This window comes from Ammospiza caudacuta, chromosome 27 (genome assembly GCF_027887145.1).
Source record: "Ammospiza caudacuta isolate bAmmCau1 chromosome 27, bAmmCau1.pri, whole genome shotgun sequence".
NCBI classification, from domain to species: domain Eukaryota; kingdom Metazoa; phylum Chordata; class Aves; order Passeriformes; family Passerellidae; genus Ammospiza; species Ammospiza caudacuta.
In genome coordinates, this window is record NC_080619.1 from 3,002,415 (window position 1) to 3,027,338 (window position 24,924).

Here is a 24,924-nt window from a genome sequence, read left to right on the forward strand (position 1 = left end):
AGGCTGCATCTGAGCAGGGGCTCTGCATCCAGCAGCTCCCAAATCCAAGGTGGGCTCTGCCAGGTCCATGCTGCTCTGGGAGACACCATGGGGCAGCAAAGTGTTCCCAAGGAAAGTTCACTCAGAAAATAGCTGGGAAAAGCAGAACTCTGGGTCTCCCTTTTTGAGGAACAGCACTCCTTAAACAATGGATGCTCCTTCCCTTTGGTCTCCCAGAGCATGGGCTGGTTTTGCTCCACCAGTGACATCCCTGATCAGAAAACTCAAGTTTTTAATAAGAAAGTGGAACTCATGAAGAAAAATGAAACCTGTCACCACTTTGGGTATCGTTTTTATAGCACTTTTTGTTCTAAAGCACTTAATACGTTGTCCAAAATAGGCACCTAATTATATCTACTATGCCACATTCAGAGTCTTTTCAGTAAATAATTAACACATTATGCACATATCTTCCAGGAGGGAGTGGGGAAGGGGGAGGTTGGCTCCAATTCTTTTTTCAGATGCCATAAATCACTGAGAGTTTAAGCTCTGGAGTAGGAGGGATCAAAGTGCCTCTTCCAGGACTCCCAAGCACAGGCTCAGTGGATCCCTGGCCCCTTTCCTCAGCTTCCTCCAAGGGGACAGGAGGAAAACCTGGTTGTTTTTGTGAGTGTGTGGTGGTGTGTCAATCCCAAAGCACGGTGGGTTCCATCCCAAAGGCTGCACCTTGTGCCTCTGTCACCTGAAGGGTTCTCCCATGTCCTGGTGTCCAGTTCCATGCCTGGGCATTGGGAGTGAGCCCTGGAGCAGCAGGGAGGGAGCAGCAGGACTGCCTGCAGGACTCCTGGGCTCTGCATCTGCAGCATTAACTGAACTCAGCCACCTGCACGGGGCAGGGAGCCCTCCTGGGCCTGGGATGTCCTCACAGGGCCCATGGAGATGTCTGTGTTCCCCTGGTTCATGGAGATCTCCTGGTCCATGGAGATGTCTGAGTTCCCCAGGCCCATGCAGATGTCTGTTTTCCCAGGCCCATGGAGATCTCCTGATCCATGGAGGTACCTGTATTCCCAGGCCCATGGAGGTGTCTGTGTTTCCAGGTCCATGGAGATGTCCGTGTTCCCCAGGCCCATGGAGATTTCCTGGTCCATGGAGATGTCTGTGTTCCCAGGCCCGTGGTGCTCTCCTGGCCCATGGAGATGTCCATGTTCCCAGGTCCATGGAGATCTCCTGGTCCATGGAGATGTTTGTGTTCCCAGATCCATGGACATGTTCATATTCCCCAGGCCCATGGAGATCTCCTGGTCCATGGAGATGTCCATGTTCCCAGGTCCATGGAGATATCTGTGTTCCCCAGGCCCATGGACATGTTCATGTTCCCCAGGCCCATGGACATATGTCTGTGTTTCCAGGTCCATAGAGATGTCTATGTTCCCCTGGCCCAGGGAGATGTCTGTGTTCCCAGGCCCATGGATATCTCTTGGCCCATGGAGATCTCCTGGTCCATGAGGATGTCTGTGTTCCCCTGGCCCATGGACATGTCTGTGTTCCCAGGCCCATGGAGATCTCTTGGCCCATGGAGATCTCCTGGTGCATGAGGATGTCTGTGTTCCCCTGGTTCATGGACATCTCCTGGCCCATGGAGATCCCCAGGTCCATGGAGATGTTCCCAGGCCAATGGAGATCCCCAGGTCCATGGAGATGGCTGTGTTCCCCTGGTTTATGGAGCTGTCTGTGTTCCCAGGTCCATGGAGATCCCCAGGCCTGTGGAGATGTCCATGTTCCCAGGCCCATGGAGATGTCTGTGTTCCCATGGAGATCTCCAGGTCCATGGAGATGTCCATGTTCCCCAGTCCCCTCATAGCAGCATTAGCCAGGATTCCCCCTGTTTGTTTGTCCCAAGCCTCCAGCCCTGTTTTGCTGCCACCACAAGTGCCCAGTGAGGCTGCAGGCTCCCAGCTGGCTGTGTCCCTGCTCTCAGGGTGGCATGTGCTGTCACATCCCTGCCTGGGGACACAAACCACCAGTGCCTTCCCAGTCCCTGAGCTCCTCTGGGCTGATCTCCAGGCTGTGCTGAGCTGCCCCTGGCTCTTTCCTGCTGCCAGGACAGTTTCCTGTTCCCTTGCCTTGTCACTTTGCTGTGACAGGCACAAACAAGCTGGCCTCCAGATGAAGGCAATACTGACAGCAGAAAGTCGGCAAAGATTTGCATTATCCTTGTTCTGTCAGGTTTCATAACGAGTGTTTAGGACAGAACCCCAGCTCAGGGTGGGGAGGACAAGTAGGAGTGATAAACACAGATGGCTCTTGTTGTGCAGCTCCGTCTGGAAGTCTGGAAAAATCGCTGCTGGTGAGCTGAGGATCTCCTCATTGAGATGGGCACTGGGGGAAGGTGCTGGAATGAGGAGCTTGTATGGAATGAATGACACTTTATAAAACTGTGATTTCTTGAAGTTAACGTTTTTGACCTGCATTTTCACAGGGAAAAAAAAAAAATAAAGCTAAAAAAAAAAAGAGAAGATTTTGTTTGTTGTCACTGCTGGTGGTTTCATGTGTTGTCCCAGAGAACAAGATGGTGATGCTGAATGAGACATTTCCAGGAAGAGGAGCTTGGTCTGAATGAACTCTGCTGTATAACTTGGGTTTGGGGGATTCAGAAGTCAGGGAGGAGGCTTGGGCACTGCCCAGGGAATGGTGCCAGCCCTGAGGCTGCCAGAGCTTCAGGAGGGTTTGGACAGCACTGCCAGGGATGCCCAGGGTGGGATTGCTGGGGTGTCTGCAGGGTAGGAATTGGACTGGATGATCCTTGGGGATCTAGGTCTACAATTCTGTGATTTTTGGGGCTGAAGAGGCAGCACCGACTTTGATGGATCTAAGCCCAGGCTTTGCTGAACAGCCTGGCATCTCTCTCCTTCCTAGCAGACAGTCCCTTGTCCTCCCTCTGTCCCTCTGTAGGGGATTTGCTGCACTGGCAGCTGCTCAGTCTTGCTTGGGAGGCACAGAGGTGAGGCAGGCAGGTGCTGCAGCCCCTCTGCATGTTTGTCTGCAGGGAGCTGTTTGTCTGTACAGAGCTGAATCCTTCCCCAGCAGGCTGGGGAGGGGCTGTGGCCAGGCTGCTGAGTGAGGACATTCACCCTGACACACATTTTTTGTGCTGTCATGCACCCACATGTCTGTGCTGTGAACAGACCTCAGAGCTGTTGAACTCGAAAAAAAAAATTTAAAAAATGGAAGGTGGGTGGTTTGTTGCTAGAATTCCAGACTGGATTGTGTTGGAAGGGACCCTAAAGATCATCTCGTTCCATCCTCTCACCTCCCACTATCCCAGGGTGCTCCAAGCCCTGTTCAACCTGGGGATGGGGCAGCCACAGCCACTCCCTCCCTTCATCCTTCCCTCACCCCATCTTTCCTTCCTTTCCCCCTCCCTCCCTTCACGACAGCATCACAAACCCTTCTCCCAGACAAGTCCTTCATCAACTCTGAGACGTTTTTATTACAGTTATGCTTTAGATTAAACAGGCCTTCAGTATATAAAAATAATGTATACAAATGAGCAGTTAATGGTTTACATTTCTGGCTTAAAGGCATTTATAAGTTACACATTCATTTCCCATCCCTCCCCGGACACGGAGCCGGCGCTGAAGCAGCTTAAATACAGCAGGAAGCAGCGGCTGCTGTGGCTGAAGCGAGGGAGGAGCGGGGTGAATGCACCAGCAGAGGTTTAACTACGGCATTGCGGGGCTATTGAGCAGCAGCGGGGCAGGGCAGGGAGGGAGAGCCGCGTCCGGGCCGGTACCGGGAGGTTCGTGCGGCTCCGGGGCCGCTTCTGCAGGCGGCAGCAGGGATTGGGGCTGCAGCATCTCCTGAGAGTCCCACCGAGAAAACGGGGAGCCCCACAAAGCTGACAGTCCCAATTCATCCCAAAGGATGATGGGGATGCAGGTGGATGGAGATGCCACCACCTCGCAGGGAAATTTGTCCCTGCTGCTGATTGTCGCAGCTCCGGAGCCTCCACAGCGCTGCTCGCCGCAGCCCTGGGGCCGCCCTGCGTGGGGGTGTTCCAATCCCCTCTGCCGCAGCGCGGAGAAATTCGAAGGAAGACTTTATAAAATGCTGTACAATAGCACCGCTGCCAGCCCCTGGCTCTGGGGGGTGCCCGGGCTGGGAACGCGGCTCTGGGGGGCTCTGCGGGCCGGGGAGGATGAGATGTGAGATGAGATGTGAGATGTGAGATGAGATGTGCGGGGAGCGCTGTGTCCCTGGCTGACACCCCCTCCCCTTCTTCAGGGTGGGACAAGGACACAGGGCCGGGGTAGGGATGGGACAGCCTCTCTTTTCCTTCCAGGACAAGCTGGAGCCCTTTTTGTGCTTCCCTGTAGCCAGGACGACCCGCCAGGCTGCGGAGAGGAGCTCAGGGACGCGGCCAAGCAAGCGCCGGGGGTGCTGTGCCCAGCAGAGCTGGCACATCAAGCGGCTGGAGCAGCTCGGAGCGGGCACTGTCCGTCCATCCCGCCGAGCCCCGGGCACAGGGACCGACACCCTGCGGTGCCATCCGTGTCGGGAGGACGGTGCTGGCCCGGTGCTGCCGCTGCAGGGACGGCGCCGGTCACAGCGCCATGTCCGGCGTCGCCTGCAGGCCCTGCCCCGCCGCCCGCTTCTTGGCGCTGCCGCGGGCCTTGTCCCCCCGCCGGTACGGGTTGTTCCGCAGATCTGCACCGGGAGAAGCACCGGGGATGGGTGAGCTTCACTGCCCGCCCGGCATGGCCGGGGAACCGCAGCCATCGCGTTAATGTGGGATGGGTTGGGTTGGAGGGACCCCCAAGCCCACCCAGTGCCATGGCAGGGACACCTTCCACTGCCCCAGGGTGCTCCAAGCCCTGTCCAACCTGGCCTTGGGCACCTTGTGCCAGGGTTCACCCTCACAGGAATTAAATTTTTTCCGAACCTTCAACCTAAAACTCTCCTTTGTTAATTTAAACCCCCTTTCCCTTGTCCTGTCTCTGCCCGGGATTTGTCCCTCTGGGTACAAGAACCGAACGCAGCCACGGGAGCAGCAGCTCCCAAAAATCAGCCCATGGGACCCCGAGCACCGGCCCTGCCCCGGGGCTGATCCCGGGTGTCAGCGTGGCACAAATCCCGCAGGAATCCCGGAGAATCCCGGTGGGGACGGGAGGGAAGCCCTGGAGCCCCCGCCCGCCCGCGCCGCCCCACGTTACCTACAGAGGACTCTCCTCGTTGAAGCTCACGTCGCAGAAGAGCCGGGACGAGCGTTTGCCCGTCCGGGCCGTGAAAGGAACAGTTTTGAGAGCTGAACAGAGCGACCCAGAGACAGCGAGGAGGAGGAGAGAGGAGGAAGAAGCAGAAGAGGAGGAAGAGCTATGAGACAGGGGAGCAGCTTTGCCATGTGGGATGTGAAGGTGCTTGCAGGTAGGTTTGGTCCCTGTGGTGGGGTTTGGTGACCCCCCAGCTCCTGTGACAGCGCCTGCAGCCCCCAGCACTGGGTCTGTGATGTGGGAACACCTGGCTGCTCACCTGAACTCATCTCTCACCTGAAATTATATCCTCGATGGCCCCATCTTTGCCTTCGTAGATGAGCGGCTCCTTCACCATCTGCCGCTTCTTCAGCTCAGCTATCATGTCCATCTGCTGCCTCCTGGCCTTCTGGACAGGCAGCTGGGAGGGCACAGGGCCCTTGAGTGGTGTGATCACACCCCAGAGGAGGTGGGGCACCCTCCCCTTCACCTCCCACCCCAGGACCTGTTTAGTTCTGGGACCCCAGCAGGGCACGGACAGGGGGGCACCTTCACCTCGGGCTGCTGCTCGCTGCCAGGGGAGCCGGATTCTGCCTCCTTGGCTGCAGCCTCCTGCTTCTTCCACAGCTCAATGTCCTGCTCTGCTTTCTTGGGAGAGAGGCAGGGAGGGTGTGATGAGCCTGGGGAATCCAGGACTGCAACCCCTTTCCTTCTTCACCTCACAGCTCACCCCAAGCCAGCTCCAAAATCTCTGACCACCCCAAAGGCATTCCAACCTGTGATTGCTCCAAAGTGGAGTCAGGTGCCCCAAATCTCCTCCCAGCCCTCAGAAAGAGCGACCCCCACGTCCCCTCCTACCTTGTAGGCTTTGATGAAGCGCATGAACATGGGGAAGAAGGTGGTGGGGGGACTGGTCTTGGGGTTCTCCCCAAAATATTCCACAGCTGACTCATAGGCTTCCTGTGGGCAGAGACACCTGATCTGGGGGCTGGGCCCCATCTCAGCAGCTCCTTCCAGCCTCTCCCACCTCCAATGCTGCCTGTCCCACTGGAGCCACATCCCCAGCAGGGACAGAGGTGTGAGCAGAGGGTGTCCCCACGCAGGGACTGTCCCCACGTCCCCACCCCAGCACCCACCTTGGCGGTTTTGCTGTCAGCCTGCAGCTTCTCCATCACCTCGGAGTTGACCTTGAGGAAGTCCTTGAGCACGGGGCTGTCGTCCTGCCGCATGAACTCCCTGCGGGTCAGCTCCATGCCCTGCTGCAGGCTCCGCACGTCCTGCAGGACCCCGTCCAGGGACACTGCGGGATGGGAGCAGGGCTGGGTCAGGGCGGGCTCCGGGTGCCAGGGGCTGCCCCGACCCCCAGCCCGGTGCCCCTGGGCGCTACCTGTGCCCGCCTTGTCGAGGAAGTGCAGCTCGGTGTGGAAGCCGGTGAGCTCCGGGTACTTCTCCATGATCACCCGCACCAGGTAGTGCAGCAGCGTCTGCTTGCGGTCTGTGGACTTCATCTCGAGCAGCTGGGGCGGGGCAGAGTCAGCCCCGAGCCGCAGCCGCCGGCCCTGACCCCGCTCAGGGCTGCCTCTGGTGGCCCTGTGTCCGTGTGCTGGGTGTGTGTCCGTCCCTCCATCCCCCAGCCGGGTCTGCATCCCTCCACTCCCATGGCTGATCCCCATCTTCTCCATCCCCGTGGCTGCGTGTACGTCTGGTTCTTCATCCCTACGTTCCCATGTGTGACCTCCCTCCCTCTCTCCCTGCTGCTGGTTCTTCATCCCTTCATCCCTACATTCCCATGTGTGACCTTCCTCCTTCTATGCCCACGCTGGTCCCCATCTTCATCCCATCTTCCTCATCAAGGTCCTTGACTCCTTTAACCTCTCCATATCAGGTCTCCATCCTTCCCACCTCATTCCTGTGTATCTCCATCCCTTTGCCTCTCAATTCCAACAGTCTCATCATCCCTCTGTCCCATTTGTGACCTTCCCATGTGTGACCTCCCTCCCTCTGTCCCCACACTGGTCCTCATCTTCCTTCATCCCATCTTCCTCATCAAGCTCTTTGACTCCTTTAGATCCATATCAGGTCTCCATCCTTCCCACTCCATTCCTGTGTATCTCCATCCCTTTGCCCCCTCCATGCCCACAACCAAACCTCATGTCCCTCCATCCCTACTGCTGCTGCTTGCATCCTTCTATCCCCACAGCAGATTGCTGTGTCCCTTCATCTCTGCAGCTGCTCCCCTGTCGCCAGGGGTGTCCCTGGCAGTGGCAGTGCCCCCATCGCCCCACACCACGGCACCCACACCGTCCCTACCGCGTCGAGGCTCTGCAGTCGGAATCCATAGGCAGCCCCTCTCTTGCTGCTGTTCATGTAATTCCCGAAGGCCAGGACGATCTGTGGGGACACCAGAGCTTGGGGACAGGGGCCAGGAGGGGGCACAGTGCCCAGGGACACTCTGTGTGCACCTCGGGGCTGCCTCCCCCCGAGCCCTCACCTCGAGGATGTGCCGCAGTTTGCTGGAGGACTTGAGGGACATGGAGGCGGCAATGATGGCGTTGAGTTGCTGTGGGAGGGAAGGAGGGAAGTGTTGGGGAAGATGAAACAGGAAAGCCTTATAAATATGATTGTCTGGCAAAAGATTTTGAGAATATGGAAACTGTAAGTGAGATTGAAATTAAGCTTTGAGATCCCTCAGTTACTGAACAACTGGAAAACAATGGTGTGGCCAGCTGAAGGTGATCCCCTTTGGATGGAACAACACCCTCTGCTTGCAGACAGGCCCAAGGCCAGAGCAGACCCTGCCAGCTTGGCAGAAGGGGCACAAAGAGGAGTTTTTAGGGTTTAAAATGTAACACAGTATGGTAATGTAATGATTCTTATAGGCTGTATGTAAATGCTATAGGATTTGTATCTTGTACTGGATTGGTTAGTGAGAATCAGAATATTCAACACAGAAGATTTATGGTATTGGAATGGGAACTTTGCTCTTAGCTCTTAGCTCTTGTCTCTTAGTTCTTGCCTTTTATGTTCTTACCCCTTCCACTCTCTTATGCTTTTACTCTCTCACCCTCTCACCCTCTCTCCCCCTCTCTTCTCTCAGCCTGCTCTGAGCTGTGTTTGGCAGCTCCCAGCAGGGCCCTGCACCCAGGCCCTTTGCAATAAACCCCAAGTTCCACACCCTGGCTGCAGAGATCTCTCGTCTCCGTCCATCCTGACCCTCCTACCCCCGTCACTCCTCCAGGGCAGGGTGTGAGTGTGGCCACAGCCCCTGTCCCCAGCACACACCGGCATCAGCAGCTGGGCCGTGTCCCCGAAGCTGCCCAGGAAGATCATGACGTTCATGCGCTCGGCCAGCCGCGGGATCTTGCTGAAGCGCACCATGAACTGATCCTCGTCCGACAGCTCCTCCGGCGCCTGCTGCTCCCGCTCGAACTTCCCGATGAGGCTGCGCTCGTACTCGGTGGGCAGGAAGCGCAGCAGCAGCTCCAGGAAGTCGAGGCTCAGGGCTTGCTGGTCGTACCTGCATGGAAGGGACACCCCTGGCACTGTCAGGCCCTGCTGCAGGTCCCGAAGCCCCCCTGTCACCCTGAGCTGGTTCCATTGTCCCTCTGTCCCCACAGCTGGCTCCTGCATCCCTCCATCTTTCTGTATCTGGAGCCTGCATCTCTCTGTCTCTCCATACGGATCCCTCCATCTCTCTGTCTTTGGTCCCCACATCCCTTCCCTTCATGGCTGGTTCCTGCATCCCTCCATCCCCACAGCTGCTCTCTGCATCTGTCTGTCCGTGCCTGGCCCCCACTGCCCTTTGTCTCAGCTCTCATCCCTGCATCCCTCCATCCCCACAGCTGGTGCCTGCATCCTTCCACCTCTCTGTATCTGATCCTTCCATCCTCTATCTCTCTGTATCTGATCCCTCCATCTCCCCATATCTGATCCCTCCACCTCTCCACATCTGATCCCTCCACCCTCCATCCCCCCATCTGTGATCCTTCTATCCTTCCATCTCCCTGTATCTGATCCCTCCATCCCTCCATCTCTACAGACTGAATCCCTCCATCCCTCCATCTTTCCATATCTGATCCCTCCATCCTTCACATCTGATCCTTCCATTCCTCCATCTCTCTGTATCTGATCCCTCCACCCTCCATTTCCCCATCTCTGATCCTTCCATCTCCCCATGTCTGATCCCTCCACCTCTCCACATCTTATCCCTCCACCCTCCATCCCTCCATCTCTGATCCTTCTATCCTTCCATCTCTCCATCTCTGATCCCTCCATCCCTCCATCTCTCCATATCTCCATATCTGATCTTTCCATTCCTCTGTATCTCCGTCTGATCCTTCCATCCCTCCATCTCTGCAGACTGAATCCCTCCATCTCTCCATCTGTCCACATCTGATCCCTCCACCCTTCATCTCTGATCCTTCCATCCCTCCCTTTGTATCTGATCCCTCCACCTTCCATCTCTCTCTATCTGATCCTTCCATCCCTCCATCCCTCTGTATCCGATCCCTTCACCCTCCATCTCTCTCTGTGTCCTGTCCCTGCATCCCCACCCCAACCCCTCCATCCCACCCCACCCTCCACCACCCCAACCCCTTGTTCCTGCCCTTCTCCCCCGCTGCCCACCCCGTGGGGGTCACTCACGTCTCGATGGCCGTGCAGATGTCCTGGACGCTGCGGCCGCCCTTGCGCAGGGTGATGGCCAAGTTCTTGGCGCGGTTGGACTCCATCAGGGTCACCTTGCTGGGCGCCTTCTGCGTGGCCTTGGCCTTGAGGGCACTGATGTCCAGGGCAGGGCCCTGAGCCTTGGTCTTGAACTGCTCCTCAAAGTCACTCATGTCCAGCTCCTGTGGGGACACACGGCAGGGAGGTGGCACAGGATATCTGGGGTGAGGACGGGGCCAGAGGAGCAGGATAAGGGTGAGGAGTGAGGATCAAGATGGAGCAAGGGATGAGGATGGAACAAAGGGACAGGGAGGGGTGAGGAGGGGACCAGAGGATGGAGATGAGGAGGAAGAAACGGGCAGGATGTGAAGGTGCAGATGGAGCAAAGGGACAAGGACAGGGCGAGAGGAGAAGCCCGCCTGACCCATGTCCCTCTCCATGGTGCTAAGGACTTTCCTGACCTCCAGTTCCTCCTGCAGCCCCGGACACCGCGGGGGGGCACAAGGCAGGCTCAGCATGGCTGGGGGCACTGAATCCCCCTGTGCCCAGCCCCTTGTCCCCAGGCTCACCTGCAGCACTTTCTCATCGTTGAGCTCCGTGAACACGGTGCCGTCGATCTGGCTCGGCTTCAGCGCCACCCAGTTGAAGACGGGCATGCGGAACTTGGTCTGGATCGGCTTCTTCACCTTCACTGAGGGCCACAGGCGGGGAGGGGGGACACATCACACCCACCCCAGGGTACCCCAGACCCCTCCTGGGAGCATTTCCAGCATCCCCGGGTCACATCCCCCCATCCCTGGGTCACATCCCCCCATCCCTGGGTCACATCCCCCCATCTCTGGGTCACATCCCCCCATCCCTGGGTCACATCCCCCCATCCCTGGGTCACATCCCCCCATCTCTGGGTCACATCCCCATCATCCCTGGGTCACATCCCCCCATCCCTGGGTCACATCCCCACCATCCCTGGGTCACATCCCCATCATCCCTGGGTCACATCCCCCCATCCCCAGGAGCATCCCCATCATCCCTGGGTCACATCCCCCCATCCCTGGGTCACATCCCCCCATCCCTGGGTCACATCCCCATCATCCCCGGGTCACATCCCACCATCCCTGGGTCACATCCCACCATCTCTGGGTCACATCACCCCATCCCTGGGTCACATCCCCATCATCCCTGGGTCACATCCCCATCATCCCTGGGTCACATCCCACCATCCCTGGGTCACATCCCCATCATCCTCAGGTCACACTCACCTGAACCATTGGTGCTGGAGGGGGCTCCCGGCCCGGCTGGGGGTTCCCCGCTGAGGGGAGGGGGTGGCGGAGGGGGCGGCACGGGGCCCTCTGGTGCCCCCGGGAGCGGAGGGGGGGGCGGTGGCAGCGGGGCACCGGGCAGGGGGGGGGGCTGGGGGGGGTGTGGGGGTGCCCGCGGGCAGGGGGGGGGGCGGGGGGTGGGGGGGGGATGGGATCAGCCCCCGGTAGGGGTGGGGGAGGCGGGGGGGGTGGGGGCGGTGGGGCCGGAGCCGGAGCCGGAGCCGGAGCATCTGCAAGGGAAAGAGGAGGTGGGTGAGATGGTGACACCACCGCATTGCCCGGAGTCCCTGGGCACATCCCCACATCCTGGGCACCTCGCTCTCTGTGCCCAGAGTCGCTGCCACCCCTCCCTGGTGCCAGGTGTCCCCTCGGGAAGGGGACATCCCCTCGCAGCCGCGGTACCTGGGGTGGTGGCGGTGCTGTCCCCGGAAACCACGGGCGTTGCGGGGGTTTCTATGACAACGGGGACAATCTCGATGGCGACGTCTCCGTCGGGCCCACGCAGGATCTGCACCAGCCCCTTCTCCTCGAGCTCCGCCAGCCGCCGCTCCAGCGCCAGCCGGTAACACTCCTGCGGCTGCGGGCACGGCGGGCTGGGCGGCCGCGGCGGGCTCAGCTGCTCCTGCGCGGTGACAACGGGTGACGACCCCCGGCACGTCACCGGTGTCCCTTAGAGCCGCTCGGACCCCCAGCCTCCCCTCGGCTCACCCGCAGCGCCTCCAGCTCCCGCCGCGCCTGGCTCAGCTGCTTCTCCAGCTCCGCTATCTTGGCCATGGAGTCGTTCTCCGCATCCTGCAGCTTCTCTGTCAGCTGTGGGGGACGAGGCGCCGCCGCTCAGCTCAGCTCAGCCCTGTCCCCATCCCATCCCTCCCTCGGGGTTTGCGTCAGCGGCGCTGCCCACGCTCCCCCGGCCCACCTGGCTGACGTGCTCCTGCAGCTCCTCCATGTGCTCCAGCACCGCCGTCTTGGTCTCCGAGTCCTCCAGCATGGCCCCCACGTCGAACACGTTGTCCAGGTAGGCTTGGATCTGCACCTGCAGCTTGTCGCTCTCGGTGAGGCGCAGGGTCTGATGAGGGACGGCAAACCGGGGTCACCAGCGGTGACAGGGACACCCCCGGCCTGGGATCACCCCCTCCCACCTGTGGGATCACCCACTCCCACCCTCGGGATCGCCTTACTCCAAACCTTGGGATCACCCACCCTCAGGATCATGCACCCTCAGGATCACCCACTCCCACCCCTGGGATCACCCACCATCGGGAGCACCCACTCCCACCCCTGGGATCAACCAGTCTTGGGATCAGTCACCCTCAGGATCACCCACCCCTGGGATCACCCAACCCCACCCCTGGGATCACCCACTCCCACCCTTGGGATCGCCTTACTCCAACCCTTGGGATCACCCACCCTCGGGATCACACGCCCTCAGGATCACCCACTCCCACCCCTGGGATCACCCACCCTCGGGATGACCTACTCCCACCCTTGAGATGGTCCACTCCCACCACCAGGATCAACCACCTTCACCTCTGGGATCACCCATTCCCACCCCTGGGATCACCCACTTCCAACTCTGGGATCAACCAGTCTTGGGATCAGTCACCCTCAGGATCACCCACCGTTGGGATCACCCACTCCCACCATTAGGATCTCCCATTCCCACCCTTGGGATCACCCAATCCCACCTTTGGGATCATCCACCCTTGGCATCCCGCACTCCCACCCCTGAGATCACCCACCCCTGGGATCACCCAACCCCACCCTTGGGATCACCCACTCCCACTTTTAAGATCACTGACCCTTGGGATCACCCACTCTTACCCCCAGAATCACCCACTCCCACCTTTGGGATCACCCACCCTCGAGATCACCCACTCCTATCCTCAGGATCAGCCACCCTCAAGATCACCCACTTCCACCCTCGGGATCTCCCACCCTCAGGATCACCCACTCCCACCCTTGGGATCACTCACTCCCATCCTTGGGATCATCCACCCTTGGAATCACCCACCCCCAACCCTGGGATCACTCACTCCCACCCTTGGGATGACCCAACCACACCCTTGCGATCCCCCACCCTCAGGATCTCCCACTCCTATCCTTGGGATCACCCACCCTTGGGATCACCCATTCGCACCTTTGGGATCACCCATTCCTACCCTCAGGATCAGCCACCCTTGGGATCACCCATTCCCAGCTCTGGGATCAACCAGTCTTGGGATCAGTCACCCTCAGGATCACACACCCCTGGGATCACCCACCCTTGGGATCACACACCCCTGGGATCACCCACCCCTGGGATCATTCACCCTTGGGATGACCCATTCCCACTCTTGGGATCACTCCCTCCCACCCTTGGGATCATCCACCCTCGGGATCACCCACTCCCATCCTTGGGATCACCCACTCCCATTCTCAGGATCATCCACCCTTGGGATCCTGCACTCTCACCCTTGGGATCCCCCACCCCTGGGATCACTCAACCCCACCCTCGGGATCACCCACTCCCGCCTTTGGGATCACCCACCTTGGGATCACCCACTCCCACCCTCGGGATCACCCCCCCTGGGATCTCCCACCTCCAGGTACTGGTCCAGCCCCAGGTGGGTGAACTCGTACTGCAGGAACACTCGGAAGTTCATGTTCTCCACCGAGTGCACCACGATGTTGATGAACTGCATGCAGGCCACCTGTGGGGACACGGCCAGCATGGGGCCAGGGTGGCTCCTGAGGATGCTGCCCCGGGGGATTGGTGGCCCTGGGGAGTGTATGGGGGTTTACACAGTCCTGGGGACATGATGGCCTGGGGACAGCACAGTGGCCTTGGGGACATGATGGCCTGGGGGACAGTTTGGTGGCTCAGCATGCCTTGAGGACATGATGACCTTGGGGACAGTTTGGTGGCTTAGAAGTCCTTGGGGACAGCAGAACAGCCCTTGGGACATGGCAGTCCTTGGGACATGCCACCCCCAGGACAGCAGGGTGGCACAGCTGACCCTGAGGACGTGGTGGCCTGGGGAGAATTTTGGTGGCCAGGGGACAGTTTTGGTCACTCAGCATCCCTGGACAGGGCCAGCGTGGTGGCTTAGACACTCCTGGGGATAATGCCCTGGGGACAGCACAGCAGCCTTGGGGACAGGATGCCCTGGTGACAGAAGAGCGTGGCCCCAGCAGCCACTCACCATGAAGTCAATGTTGGAGTCCTCATTTCTGAAATACTCCATCAGCTTCTCGAAGCGATTCTTCTCCCCGCAGACCTGGGGGGAGCAGGGGGCTGAGGGAAGGGGGGACATGGCCAGGGGACACCCAGGAGAGTGACAGGACAGGAGGTGTCTTGGTGACACCATGCCAACCCTGCCTGGTGCCGCTGGGGACACATGGTGGCATGGGGACATCAAACCCAGTGAGTGGAACATCCCCGAGCGAGCCAGAGGTTTGGGGGTGGTGCAGGGAAACTGAGGCACAAACCCAAATGGAGCACAGATGTTCATGTGGGGACCGGGTGTCCCTGCTGGGGACAGGACTGGCTGTCCCTGCTCACCTCCTTGAAGTTGTCAAAGGCAGCCAGGATGATGTCGTGTCCCCCTCGGACCAGGCAGACAGCGGCCAGCAGCTCCAGCACCAGAGCTTTGGTCCTGCAGAGACACACGGGGTGTGAGGGGGCTGGCACCGAGGGGACAGGGGGGCAAGGGACACCAGGGGACAGGGACAGAGGGACAAGGGACACAGGGGACAGGCCAGCCCCTACCTGGCACTCTTGTTGTTGAGGCTCAGGGTGATCTCGTTGACGCAGGCCGGGTGGTTCATCACCAGGCTGAAGCCAGACTGGGGAGGGCAAAGGAGCATCCATGGGGTCCTGTGTCCCCCTGGAGACCCTCAAGGTCCCCACCAGGCAGGAGAATGAGCGAGGACATCTCAGAGCCAGGGGAAGCAGAGCCGGTGCCAGCCCGGAGCTGCCCCCGGGGGCTCGGGGGATGCCGGGGGAGCCCCGGGCGGGTCCCGGGGGATCCCGGGGGATGCCGAGGGATGCCGGGGGAGCTCCGGGCGGGTCCCGGGGGATGCCGGGGGATGCCGGGGGAGCTCCGGGCGGGTCCCCGCGGATGTCGCCCACTCCCACTCGCACCTGGTAGTTCATGATGGCGCGGAGGCACATGATGCACACATGGACATCGTCCTTCTGGCTGACGAGCCGCGAGTTGCGCAGCGTCTTCCTGCTGTGCGAGGGGTTCAGCCTGGCCGGGGAGAGCGCGGCTGAGCGGGGCCCGGGGCACAGCGGGCACAGCGCAAAGCGGGGACAGCGCAGGGGGTGGCAGCGGGGCTGGAGACACCCAGGGGACAAACCCGCGTGTCCGTGCCCATCTAAAACCCTGGGATCGGGGGGTGGTGTGATGTGGGGTGGGTTTTGGGGGTCCCCTCGTGCACACGGAGGCTCACCGGGGCGGGCCGGAGCTGCCGGGTGACCTGGGGGCACTGTCCCCATCGCTGCCCGGGGCACCGCAGGGGTGGACGTGGCGGAGGAGGAGGGTGTGCAGGTGCTGGTTCGAGAGGCAGCAGCTGGAGGCGCGTTAGAGCCTGCAGGACAGGAGGGAGAAACGGGGCTCCCGCGCCGCCCCGGGGCCACCCGCGCTCGGGGACAAGCGATGGGACATTGCCACGTCCCTCCTGACCTGTCCCTGCGGCCGGCAGGGACGCCCCGGCTCCTGCAGACCCCCGCGGTGCCCGTGGGGTGACCGCGGTGGGTGTCCCTGGGACCCCCCCGCCCACCGGGGGCGGCCCTGTCCCCAATGCCCTGGTGACAGCAGCGGGGTGTCCCCGTCCCGCCGGTGCCCCGTCACCTACCGTCAGCGCGTCCCCGGCAGCGTGCAAGAGAAGAGCGGGGTTAGACGGGGCTGCGGGCACCGAGCGACAGCCACCAGGGGGGCACGGGGGACACGGGCCCGTCCCTCCGCCCCGGGTCTAACCCAGGGGATGCCATTTGCTGCCCCAAAATCTCCAACACCCCCAATTTTGGTGTATTTCTGAGGTTCCAGAGCACCCCGGAGCAGTGCCGGGGTGGGGGACACGGTCCCAGGAGGGGACAACAGGGGGATGTGGCTCTGTCGCCACCCTCAAACCAGCAATGGGCGCCCATTTTTAGGGCCGGGCCTGCGTCTCTGTCCCTGCCAAGCCCCTGTCCAAGCGCGGGGGAGCAGCGAGGCGACAGCGGGGACACCACGGGGACAGCTGGGGACGGCACCACACGTTACCTTACAGTGAGGGGCCGCGGCTTGGAGGAGCCCTGCGTGGGGGACGAGGAGCTGCTCCTGTTCAGGTCCTCCAGGGACCTCTCCTTGCCCTTGTCAGAGCCAGGGCTGTTCTCTGAGCTCTCCATGTCGTACCTGGTGGGGACACGGGGACACGTGAGATGTGGCACCTCAATATGGGTGGGTGTCCCTCAGGAGTGCATGGGGGTTAACACAGCCCTGGGGATGTGGTGGCCTGGGGACAGCACAGTGGCCTTGGGGACAGTTTGGTGGCTCAGTGGCCTTGGGACATGACAGCCTTGGGGGACAGCACAGTGGCCTTGGGGACATGATGGCCTTGGGGACACTTTGGTGGCTCAGCATGCCCTGGGGACAGTTTGGTGGCTCAGTGGCCTTGAGGACATGATGGCCTTGGGGACAGTTTGGTGGCACAGTGGCCCTGGGGACATGATGGCCCTGGGAACAGTTTGGTGGCTCAGCATGCCTTGAGGACATGATGGCCTTGGGGACAGTTTGGTGGCTCAGTGGCCTTTGGGACATGATGGCCTTGGGGACAGCACAGTGGCCTTGGGACATGATGGCCCGGGGGACAGTTTGGTGTTTCAGCATGCCTTGGGGACTTCATGGCCTTGGGGACAGTTTGGTGGCACCCCAATAGGGGCAGATGCTCCTCAGGGATTTGGGGATGCTCTGCTCAGCTCCAGCCGTGGAGCATCGCCCTGAGGACAAGGGAGGGCACCCCCAGGGACCCCCCAGCCCTGCTGAGCCCCAGGGGAGGCTGATGCCAGCCTTGGGGACAGGGGACCCGCTGGGGACGTACGCGACGGAGCACTGGGCGAAGGCGAGGTACTCCAGCAGCACGTCCAGCCCCTTGTTCTCCTCGTTGAGGAACTCCTGGACCCAGCTGGGGGGTGCAGAGGGGTCAGTGAGCTCTGCCAACCCCCACATCCTCCCTCCCCCTGCGCCCAGACACTCAGCAAAGGTGGAATAGAGGTCCCCAGCAAGGGTGGAACACGCTGGGGACATGAGGTGGCACCACGAGCTGGCATTTCTGTGAGTGCCACGGTGAACCTGATATAGGGGGGACACAGCCCAAGGGCTCTCCTGCCACCACTGCCACTGCTGTCACCACTACCACAACAGGACAGCCTGGCCCTGGGCACTGTGGGCACCCACCAGGGCTCAGGACAGCCAGGGTGGGGACAGGGGGACACCCTGGGGGTACCAGAGAGCCATAACGAGGTTCAGACCCCCAAGCACCCTCAGCTGCCTCAGCACCCTCAGCCTCCCATCAGAAACCACCTAAGGGTTCAGGATGAAGCCACAGCCCCCCCATCCTACTGTCACCCTCCAGGCACAGCCAGCACACGTCCATCCCAGAGGTGGTGGCAGTGGCTGGGTGACAATGCCACCCCACCCTTACCCGATGTAGTTGGTCCTCAGGGAGATCTCCAGCTCCCGCAGCACCTGTGTGGACTCCTGCACCCTCCTCTTGAACTGTGGGACAGGGGCAGCCATTGGCACCGTCCCTGTGCCCAGCCTGGCACGGGGACCAGGGTACAACGGGGACCCCTCACCTTCCTGCTGACCCCACCCGTGTCCAAGTAGCTCTTCAGCTTCTGGATGTAGGCAGACGGGGGGTTCTTCACCTGGAAACGCTCCTGAGAGCCCAGAGAGAGGCTGAAACTGGGCCACCCGTGTGGCAAGGGACGTGCCACTGTCCCCACAGCAGCCACGGTGTCCCTGTCCCCACCCCTGCTTAATGAGGTTAATGAGGGGCTGTGTCAGTAATGAGATGGATGTCAGGGCTTGGTACAGCCAGATTGGTGCCCAAACTGTGCCACAAGTGGCACCTGGGGACAGGGACAGCACTGGGGACACTCTGAGCTTGGAGCTCACCTGGTCACAGATCAGCTCCCACTTCTTCTCGTTGTCGTACTGGTTGAGCAGCTTCATCTTGTCCGGAGGCAGGTTCATGGAATTCTGTGGGTGAAGGGTGTCAGCGCTGGGGGTCACCCCAAAAACACCCCAGGGATGGAGCACCCCCTGCTCAGAGAGCACTGGGAGATGGGGAGACCCATGGGAGGAGGGGGATCCTGGTGGGACACGAAGACCCCAGTGAAAAGATGGAGACACTGGTGGGACATGAAGATTCCAGAAGATGGGGGCACTGGTGAGACACGAAAATTCCAGAAGATGAGGACAATGGTGGGACATGAAGATCCCAGAAGATGGGGACACTGGTGGGACAATGGAGACACGGTGGGACAATGGGGACAGTGATGGAACAATGGGACAGTGGTAGGATGATGGGATCATGGTGGGAAAATGAAAACAGCATTCTTAGGATGGGGACACTGGTGGGACATGAAGATCCCAGAAGATGGGGACACTGGTGGGACAATGGGAACACTGGTGGGACAATGGGGACAATGATGGAACAATGGTGGGACATGAAGATCCCAGTGAAAAGATGGAGACACTGGTGGTACATGAAGATTCTAGAAGATGGAGACACTGGTGGGACATGAAGATTCCAGAAGATGGGGACTTCTGGGACAACAGGGACACTGGTAGGACAATGGGGACACTGATGTAATGATGGGGACAGTGGTGGGAGGATGGGATCACCGTAGGAAAATAAAAGCAGCATTCTCAGGATGGGGACACTGGTGGGATGGTGGGGACAACCCTGGGAGGTTGGGAACACCGCATTTCCCAGGATGTGAGCATCCCATGGACCCATCAGTGATGTCCCCACCCGAGGGCCCCCAACGTGGGGGGCAGGAGGAAGATCTGGACACACCCACCCATGTCATGAGTGCCCCATGTGCCTCATCCAGCCCAGTCCCAGCAGTGCCACACGGGGTGAGGGACAGGGACACGACTGGTGACACAACTGAGGGACAGGGACACGACTGGTGACAACAGAGGGCTCCAGGAGCCTGGGGGTCACCCCTGAGTCCCCCTCACCACAGATGGTGACGAGCCCATCTGGGGACAGCAGCGTTTGCTGAGACACGATGACATCAGGCCTGGCTTGTCCCGACGTCCCTCCTTGTCCCCCCAGCCCCCACAGGACGTGACGCGGCTTCCGCTGCCGAAACCACCCCCGCCACCAGCGGGACACGGCCCTGCCCCTGCTCGGGGACACGTGGGGCACCTCCATGGGACACCAGCGTGGCCTGGGCCTGCTGCAGCTCGGCTCGGCTCACGGCGGGGTTATTTTGCTGAAAACCCCAGGTTTTGGTGGGTGGCAGGTGCACGATGGCACGTGGGGCAATGCACGGCCCCAAGCCACCCCTAAATCCCAGTCCTGGGGTTCCCTGAGGAGGAGGAGGAGGATGATGGGGATGTGGGGTGCATGCCATGCTGGAGCAACCACATCCTCACAGGAAGGCATCTCCCAGGGCTTTGGCTGCCCACAGAAGAGCAGGTCCAAGGGGAGAGGTCCCACTGTGGTGGGCAGGAACAGAAACCTCTCCACCAGCACCTCCTCCAGGGAGGACCTGTCGAGCTGCTTTTGCAAGAAGCCAAAAGCAGGAGCTGTGGCTGGGGAGGAGCTGGGTTGGGCTGGCACGAAGAGCTGGGCACGGGGACAATCAGGGTCTGAAATGGCCTCACTGTGAAGCTGCTGGGCTCTGGAAGGGGCAAGGTGACAGCAGCACCTGGCTGTCACCATTGCTGGTCCTGAGCTGCCATCCTTGGGATGGATGAGGGTCAGACCAAGGGACAGGGCTGTGCCAAGAGGGATCAAACACCCAGACACCCCCGTCACACCCGTGACACCTCTGTGGGGACACCCTTGGCACAGAGGGGATGGTGGCACCTGCCACAAGGACCATCCCATGTGGGACCTGGACCCAGCAGAGCCCTGGGTGTGACAGGACCCATCTCGAGGGTGTGGCAGGGCTGTCCCATGGAGGTGGCTCTGCCCCGAGCCCTGGTGCCTCCCTTGCGGGCAGGATGTGGCACAGGTCGGGTACAAAGTGGGTGGGGGCTCCTCCCGGGTGGGCTCGTGGTGCTGGGAGGAAGCGGCTCCGCTGAGGAGCCTCAGCCGGCAGCGCAAAAAAAACCCCCAAAAAAACCGGTTCTCATTTCCTGCCGTGAGGGGGGGAGGTGGGGCGGGGTGGGGGATGTGGGGCATGTGTGGGGCACAGTGGGGGATGTGGGGCAGGGTGGGGGATGTGGGGCAGGGTGGGGGATGTGGGGCACAGTGGGGGATGTGGGGCACAGTGGGGGATGTGTGGGGCACAGTGGGGGATGTGGGGCACAGTGGGGGATGTGGGGCACAGTGGGGGATGTGTGGGGCACAGTGGGGGATGTGTGGGGCACAGTGGGGGATGTGGGGCACAGTGGGGGATGTGGGGCAGTGGGAGGTGTGGGGCACAGTGGGGGATGTGGGGCACAGTGGGGGATGTGTGGGGCACAGTGGGGGATGTGGGGCAGTGGGAGGTGTGGGGCACAGTGGGGGATGTGGGGCAGTGGGGGATGTGTGGGGCAGTGGGAGGTGTGGCTGGGTGAATGATATGGGGCTGGTTGGATAATGTGGGGCAGGGCAGCAGCCAACCACCCCACATGTGTCAGGAAGGACCTGATCCTCCTCCTCCTCTTCCTCCTTTGGGGACAAGGATGAAGGAGCACCTTGTCCCCATCACCCTCATCCCACCCAGGGCTCCCAGCAGCCCCACAGCCCAGCCCGTCACTGAGTGGGTGCCACCAATGTCCCCAACACCCCAAAGTGCCCCCGAGCCTGCAGGGCCACCCCAGCCATGCCCACAGCAGGCTGAGCCCGGCTGGCACCCAGCACCAACAGGGCCATGGGAGGTGAAGCAGCCCCAACACCATTTTCTGCTACAAACTGCCTCTTGCTGTGGTGGCTGGCAGGGCTGCAGCTATTTTGGGTGCCAGACACCTCGTTCTGTGCCACACGTGAGCGGGCAGCGCACCGAGGCTGGCACGGAATGTTCTGGCACCCCCAGGGAAGGGTTTGTGCTGTAAAACCCTGGCAGAGCCGTTTCTGGGGCACTGGATGTGTGAGCACAGAGAGGGATGGGCAGCCTGGGCAGCACGGGGGGTGGGACAGGATCCCAGCAGCACCAGGGACAAAGCACTGCCACACGGAGGGGACAGGGCAGGGGACAGCCCCAGGTGGTGGCTGAGGGGCAGGAAGGACCAACTTCTGCAGGTGTGTGGGTCACAGATGGGCTGTGCCACTCCTGGCATGCTCCAACCCCCCTGGACACAGCACCTCTGAGGGTTTGGGACATGGCCACTCCTGAAGTGCCAGCTGTCCCATGGTGTCCCCTGCAGTGCCACTGGAGTCACTCTCCTGCCTCTTCCCGGGGCTCAGAGCAGGACCAGGCCCACTCAGGACACGGCCAGGACCAGCCCAACCCATCAGGGATCCACCAGACCCAAACCCACCCAGTGTGGGCAGGAGGAGACAGACGGACAGACAGACAGACAGAGTGTCCCCAGGATGGCCGGGAGGATGGTGGCAGCTGGGCTGGGCTGGGCTGGGCTGGGATGGGCTGGGCTGGGATGGGCTGGGATGGGATGGGATGGGATGGGATGGGATGGGATGGGATGGGATGGGATGGGATGGGATGGGATGGGCTGGGAGGGGATGGGATGGGATGGGATGGGATGGGAGGGGATGGGATGGGATGGGATGGGATGGGATGGGATGGGATGGGATGGGCTGGGCTGCCACTGACTCCTGTGGCTCCAGCTCTATTTTAAGAGCAAGCAGAAGCTGCTGTAGCTCAAAGCAGGGAGAGGAGCCTGATCCCACCAGTGTCCCCTCATCCCTGCTGGGGTCCTGCCTGCCCACCCTGCACTGGGATGTTCTCCTGGATCCAGCAGCACGGGAGGGCTCCAGCAGCACAGGGCATTCTCCAGGCCCTGGTCCAGCAGCTGGTGGCAAAATGTCCCACCCAGGACACTGCTGGGGACATCCTGGGGCAGCCCCACATCCCCCAGCCAGCCTTGGCCACCGTGCTGGAGATGGATCCAGCAGGAAGATCAGGACCAGCTCTGTTTCCTGCTGGAGCTGAGGCTGACACTGTAGCCAGGACTTGCTGCTGACCTGTCCTGCTGCTGGGGCCAACAGCACATCTGCAAACATCTGCAAACATCTGCAAACATCTGCAGTGGTGACGCTGGCCTTGCACTGCCCCAGCTCCAGGGAGAAGAGGCAGCAAAGCCTCAACCAGGCAAAGCTCCCAGCTGGAGCAGCCCCTGTCCCAGCCTGACACTGCTTGATTTTGACTCCACCACAACTCACAACTCCATTTATATACTCCCAATTAATGCCCCTTGACCTGCAAAAGGGGGGAAATCCTTCAAGCAGGAGTATCTGGGCATCCCTATCCCAGCAGCAAAGCTGCTCCATCCCAAAATTCCACCTGGTCACATCCCAAACTGCCTGGCACAGGACAACCCTCCCATGGCTCTGCCAAGGCAGCATCTGCCACAGTGCCCCAGCTGGGAGGGAGCCAATTTTTGAGAATGAAATTTTGGGAAACTTAAATTCCCATTTCTTGGCACTGAATGGGTGTATCCCCTTCCTGGCAGCAATCTGGATCCCCATGGCTCCTCCCTGGCTTTTTCTGCACCACCAGCTGTCCCAGTTTGGGATGTCCAGCCCAAAACTGGTTCTCTCATGGCATCACTGCAGCCATGGCAACATTGAGTTCTGGATTGTGTCCCACCAGGAGATTCCCAGCTCATCACCACCTGCTCCACCAGCGAGCTCAGGGGTAGGAAAGTTGAAGGCAGAGTTGGGGAATGTGTTTGTGGTGGGTGAGGGCAGAGGGGACCCCCTGTCCCCACCCCCCCGGAGCCACGAGAATGGGGAAGGGACTGTGAAAGGAGGAAGCAGAATTGGGACAGCCACTTTCACAAGCCCTCGCTTCCCCTCAGGCCACATCCAGCCCCTTGGGTGCCCCTTCCCCTGGAAAAGGCCTTTCCCTCGGGATGAGGGCACAGAAAGTGCTGCTGAGAGCCTGGAGCAGCGCTTTCCCCTTTTCTGACCATTCTTTGGTTCAGAATTTGCAACCTGCAGGGCCCAGCCCGGCTGAAAGCGGCGCTTCCTGGGGCCTCACAGCGGAAACACCGCGGGGCTCTTCCTGCCCCGGAGCCATCAGAGGCACCGCCGCCACACCCTGTCCCCCGGGAGTGCCGCGGGGTCCCTCATCTTCATCACCTTCCTCACCTCCACCTTCATCACCTTCATCACCTTCATCACCTTCATCACCTTCCTCACCTTCATCACCTTCACCCCCTGCGGCTGCGGGGATCACTCACCCCAAAAAATCCCATAAACTCCACAAGATAAAAAAGCTCCCAAGGAATTCGCGCTCGGGGTTGGGATGGGGACACCCAGCCCAGCAGATCCCGGCCGGTCCCACCGAGCGCGTCCCGGCATTGAGGGAGCTGCGCCCGGAGCGGGATGGGCACGAACGGCTCCGTCACCTGCCAGGGGCTCGGGGGGTTAAAGCAGAGATTTCTGTTCCTCGGGGGTTAAAGCAGCGATTCCTTTTCCTCGGGGCGTTTTTGGGGAGGGCACGGGCAGGGTTTGCAGCGGGTGGCGCGGTGGAGGGACCCGGCGCGAAGGTCACGGCCGGGCCGCCCCGCTCAAGGACGGAGCAGCGAGCGGGAGCTGCTCTCCCGCAGAACCGAGCGGCTCCCGGGGCTGCCAGCCCTCCATCCATCCATCCATCCATCCATCCATCCATCCATCCATCCATCCATCCATCGCCCGCTGCCCACCGGCCGGGGCTTCCCCTGCTCCGTGAGGAGGAAGAGAAGGAAGAGGAGGAAGAGGAGGAAGAGGAGGAGGTGAGCGAAGCATCGCCATCCGCAGCACCGGCGCGCTCCGGCCCTGCCGCCCATCCCGCCATGGCGGAGCCTGCCCGGGCTCCGGGACTCGGGGTCACCCCGGGAATCTGGGGGTCGGATCCCCCCCTCAAGGTGAGAGCGAGGAGGGGAGGGAGCGCTGGGGTCATCCCGGGCCAGGGCTGAGCGTCCCCGGCAGAACGAGGCGACAGCGGGGCAGGCATCATCATTATTAATAAGAACATCAATTAAATAATAAACCGAATAACTAACAGAACTACGCAACAGTCACAATCCGACGATGATAACGCTAATGATGGTGACACCGGTAGGGATGCCGATACCGGAGGGACCCCCACCCCGTCCCCCCGTTTGGTGGCACCCCCCTGTCCTGCCCGGCGCCGTCCCCGCTCACCAGGACGCGGCCGAATCGCTCCTCCAGCTCGGCGTTGCCGGGCATGGGCTGCCGGGGGGGCGGCGGCGCGGCGGCGGCGGGGGCGGCCCCGGGCTGCGGGCGGTGGTCGCGGGGCTCCCGCGGGGCCGCGCCCCCCTCCAGCCCCCCGGCCGCGTTGCCCATGGCGGGGCGGCCCCGGTTCCCAGCCCAGCTCCGTCCTCGCCCGTCCCCGG

The 24,924-nt window shown here is 61.0% G+C and overlaps 1 protein-coding gene across 1 annotated transcript; it reads right to left on the minus strand.

Annotated features, from left to right (window-relative positions):
* Positions 1–3,486: 3,486 nt before the first annotated feature.
* FMNL1 (formin like 1) lies at positions 3,487–24,924 on the minus strand. Its single transcript, XM_058820514.1, is given in 27 exon segments — positions 3,487–4,686; positions 5,526–5,649; positions 5,784–5,876; positions 6,087–6,188; positions 6,365–6,528; positions 6,616–6,745; positions 7,539–7,619; positions 7,720–7,788; positions 8,511–8,745; positions 9,873–10,075; positions 10,463–10,584; positions 11,153–11,312; positions 11,315–11,442; positions 11,615–11,834; positions 11,921–12,022; positions 12,129–12,278; positions 13,792–13,902; positions 14,395–14,469; positions 14,754–14,847; positions 14,961–15,037; positions 15,336–15,444; positions 16,459–16,590; positions 17,276–17,359; positions 17,879–17,952; positions 18,033–18,116; positions 18,355–18,438; positions 24,713–24,924. Coding segments are annotated over 27 exon segments (3,273 nt in total). The 5' UTR covers positions 24,875–24,924; the 3' UTR covers positions 3,487–4,582.